Raw genomic sequence first — 4,065 nt, 5'->3', positions numbered from 1 at the left:
CATATGATCAACATAAAATGCATGTCATTCTAGTGATAACCTTCAGCTTTTTACGAGACAATGCACACATTTACGTTGATCAATTTTCCTAACTCCTTCAAGTGTTGAAGTGCCGACTATTTTCTGCTTCTACAGAATTTAAAGGGATGACAGGTTAGTATTATTGAGCTAATTCCTTCTATAATAGTAGTTTATCATCCATTGTAAGTTTGACCAATAACTCATTACCAACTTTAAGACCAAGAACAATCAAGAGTCCTGGACTATTCTCGAGATAATAGAGATTTAGCAAGCACTCTACTCTAGACCATGGAGATGTATGATTTACTCATTGCAATTTGGTGCACAACCAGCTTGACAGATTACCAATGTTGTTTTCGTAGTGGAATACAATGATTTCTTGCATAGCCATGCAAACATCGTGTGTCTTTAGCTTGTTGCTTCTCTTGCCAGCTCAGGATCCTCAGTGACAATGTTTTGACTAATGATCGTCTTCACTAAGTCCGAAGGTTCTTGACTCAATTGCCTCTAACCATGTATTTTGGAAACTTAATACGTTCTCATTTAGTTAGACATCTTTCATCACAATACATTACATTATAGGGTTTTGGTATCTTTACACCTGCTTCATCATCGTGATTTTCTCCTATCCTAAGATTGCCATTCTCAGCAATAGAATTGCAAAAAACATCAAATAGACGAGGGAGAAATTTTTACGGACCAAACATCGAAAATTTTGATGAAAGCTTTGACAGTCCGAATGAATTCGGATTTTGATTGTCTTTAAACTACTAGAAAGATTATGATCTTAACTACATATCTTATGCAGACATGTTTGGCCAATTTGTTTTAGATTTTTCCAAAAAAATCAATGTACATACAAAGGTTAGGTCAGACTCCAATTCTATTAGTAATTCTTTTGTATTTTCAAACTCACTCAAGAATTTTCAACTTATATTCTAAGCATTTTCCAGAATTAGAGCATCTTAAAACTCTTTCTATGAATTTTCAAACTATCATTCAAAAATTGAACATATAAAAATCATTAAATCTTATAACAAGTTGACAAAAACTCTTAAGAAATCAACATGAAAACTCAATCCCTTCACTCCTAATTATAAATTTTCTAACAAACATCAATCCCAGGGCTAATTAGCATCAAATGAACATCAAAATTCATGCTAAGAAGTCCCGCTGAAATTGAATTATAGAAGAATTGAACATACCGAATTACAATTAAACATATGCTAAGATTAATTTCAAAGGTTTTCTATTTGAACATGCAAAATCTAACTCAATCAACGTGCTATTATCAGCGATTAATACCGATAGTCATCTTTATAAAACTTGGCCAAGAAAAAATTGAAGGTCCTAAGGTGCTCTATCATGCAATTGACTATGATTTCATCAAAAACTCCTAAATTGATAGTTAATTACACTCTTTATGAAACTTGGCAAAGAGGGATATTTCTCATTCTTCCTATCTGTAAAAGGACCATTGAAGAAAATAATAATTGCGAGCATTTTCTATCTGCAATTGTGCTTGCTTTATTCAAGAAAGTAGCTCTCTCTCTCTCTCTCTCTCTTAATTTCAAAGGTTTTCTATCTGAACATGCAACTCAATCAACATGTTATTATCAACGATCAATATTGATAGTCATCTTTATAAAGCTTGGCCAAGAAAAAATTGAAGGTACTAAGGTGCTCTATCATGCAATTGATTATGATTTCATCAAAAATTCCTAAATCAGTAGTTGATTACGCTCTTTATAAAACTTGGCAAAGAGGGATTTTTCTCATTCTTCCTATCTATAAAAGCACCATCGAAGAAAATAACAATTGCGGGGCATTTTCTATCTGCAATTGTGCTTGCTTTCTTTGAGAAAGTAGCTCTCTCTCTGCCCTCCCCTTCTCTCTCTAATTACTTTTTCTCTTTCGTTCTCCCACCTCTTCATCTTGTCCCCCTTTCTCTCCCTCTTTCCTTTTTTTTTTTTTATTCAAAATACTCCCACAATTATAGGGTAGCGTTTTGATAGATGAAATTCAATTCTTGTGCTTTGAAATGTCGTAATCTTTGTGAGTGATGAGATCCGGTTGTTGAGTAAAGTGAGCTGCTTTAGTCACAAGAGTTCTTCTGGCTTTCCTCGCATTAGTATCCTCCCTCCCTCCCTCTGCCTTTGTTGGCATCTTGGAGAAAGAGAAGAAGATGAATGTGTTAATTAATGAGTCCATTCACCACCGTCCTTCGCTGTTGGCAGTGGCTACTTACAAAAATAAAAAATAAAAAAAAAAAATCAAAGCAAATTATCTCCCATTTCATTCAAGCAGACTTCAGACACTTCCAACAGCATCCTAACGGCATCTTGCTGATTAATACAAATGTACAACACAACTGTATGGGAGATCAGGCTCCAAACAAACAATGCACAAAATGATTGTTAGTCATCGAACAATTTTGTCCTTGAACCGAGATGCATTGTTAGAACACTATCCTAATCATAAAAAATTCAAAAAATCAATCCAGTGCCCATAACCACAACTTACTTCGGAGAATAATCCTCCAAAATGAGATTGATCATATATGCAATTAATGCGCCTTTCTCCCCACCATTTGCATCTCAGCAAAGTGCAGTTTCCTCAATCTTTCTTTGAACCCAGCCCTCTTCGACTCCTGCAATAATTCTAACCCCTTCTTCAAGAATCCCTCGTCCCAGCTGCCAATCCTAAACGTATGCAATACATCAATAAATGCCTTCGGACTTAGGGGAAGTGACAAACTTGCTAGCACGAATTTCTTCTCAACTTCGTCGCCATTCTTATCACCCCAGATCTTCTCGGACAACTCAAAAATTTTCTGCTGGTGAAGATTAGAAAATACCATGTCCTCTCCAGCCTTTCCCTTCTTATTATTGTACTTCCTCTTCAAAACCCGAACCTTAGTAGCTAATTGATCGTCCATGAAGCCTCGCATGAGTAATCCCTGAGCATAATGCCGGATTGCGCTAGCACTTGTCAAGGGGTTCCCTTCCTTCTTATAATCAATCATGCCCTCCAAAAGGGCTGTCTCCTGTTCGTCAGTCTATGTCCTCTGAAAGGGTGGCTCCTACTCATTTTGTGCCGATGAAACCCCAGCTGAGATTTTGGAGGATCAGGCTTGGGCTGTGAGGAATTATATTTTACCTACTTCTTCAAGTGAGATGGGTCCTCACTGTTGGGCCGTGAGTGATTTGTCTTTGCTTTCTTTGCCTTCATCGAGTGGTTCATTTCAAGTCTCACCGTTCTCAAATCGTGCCGATGAGGACCCTAAGATTTTTGCGTGGAGGACTTAGGGATTTTTCTCCTTTTTTTTTTCAGGTCCAACAGTCGCAGGGATGAGAGAGCAATTCCGATTGTTAACGCCCACGCTCGTATTTCTGGACACGTGATTGTGCAATTTCAGGACTACTTTGATTGATAGGGGGTGGGCTAAGTGGAAGAAGTTTTCTGAAGTCTTTTTGTATATTTATCCATGCACAAACGTGATTTTAGATATCTAATCAAGTCATATAATTTGTGATCACGATGCATGTCCAGATATTATAATGCTTAAAAACACCCACTAAACTTTGATATCTTGCCAAATTATACAGCTATTTACGTAACAATTGGTGATGCAGAAAGTGGCTTCTGCCCTCTTCTCACCTCTTTTTGTTCCCCATTTGCCCCCCACATACTCAGAGTTCCATGTGATCTTCGATTGCCAGATAAAGTCCCTCATCCACTTACGCATGTCCTCGATTGGTAATCTGTGCTATGCACATGAAGAAGTTTCATCATGGTTTGGAAAAAGATAACGCAAAGAAATCTAGGACATCATTTGGAAAACATATTAAAAATAATTACATTTTTGTTACTCGAAGGAAATTACAACTCCAATACTCAAGATATGTAAGTAAATAGATAATATTATTAACGATGAATTATCTTTGGAGTTGATATGATATTTCAAATGGAAAATAGCTCAATGAAAAAGAAAATGATTTACATCATATAGATAATGCTTAAGTTTCCAATAAACAATTACAT

At 36.4% G+C, this 4,065-nt stretch overlaps 1 protein-coding gene across 1 annotated transcript; it reads right to left on the bottom strand.

The window, feature by feature from the left end:
* Positions 1 to 2,587: 2,587 nt before the first annotated feature.
* On the bottom strand, positions 2,588 to 3,046 carry LOC120290568. The gene has a single exon (XM_039306871.1). The coding sequence runs from the start codon at positions 3,044 to 3,046 to the stop codon at positions 2,588 to 2,590; it is 459 nt and encodes a 152-aa protein (XP_039162805.1).
* Between the last annotated feature and the right edge of the window lie 1,019 nt (positions 3,047 to 4,065).

The sequence above is a fragment of the Eucalyptus grandis genome, chromosome 2, assembly GCF_016545825.1.
Source record: "Eucalyptus grandis isolate ANBG69807.140 chromosome 2, ASM1654582v1, whole genome shotgun sequence".
Classification (NCBI taxonomy): Eukaryota; Viridiplantae; Streptophyta; class Magnoliopsida; order Myrtales; family Myrtaceae; genus Eucalyptus; species Eucalyptus grandis.
The sequence above is the reverse complement of the archived record's forward strand: the minus strand, read 5'-3'. Positions and strand labels throughout refer to the sequence as shown.

Excerpts from the sequence above, each read along its gene's own strand:
- LOC120290568 (XM_039306871.1), bottom strand. The coding sequence starts at position 3,046 with ATGATTGATTATAAGAAGGAAGGGAACCCCTTGACAAGTGCTAGCGCA.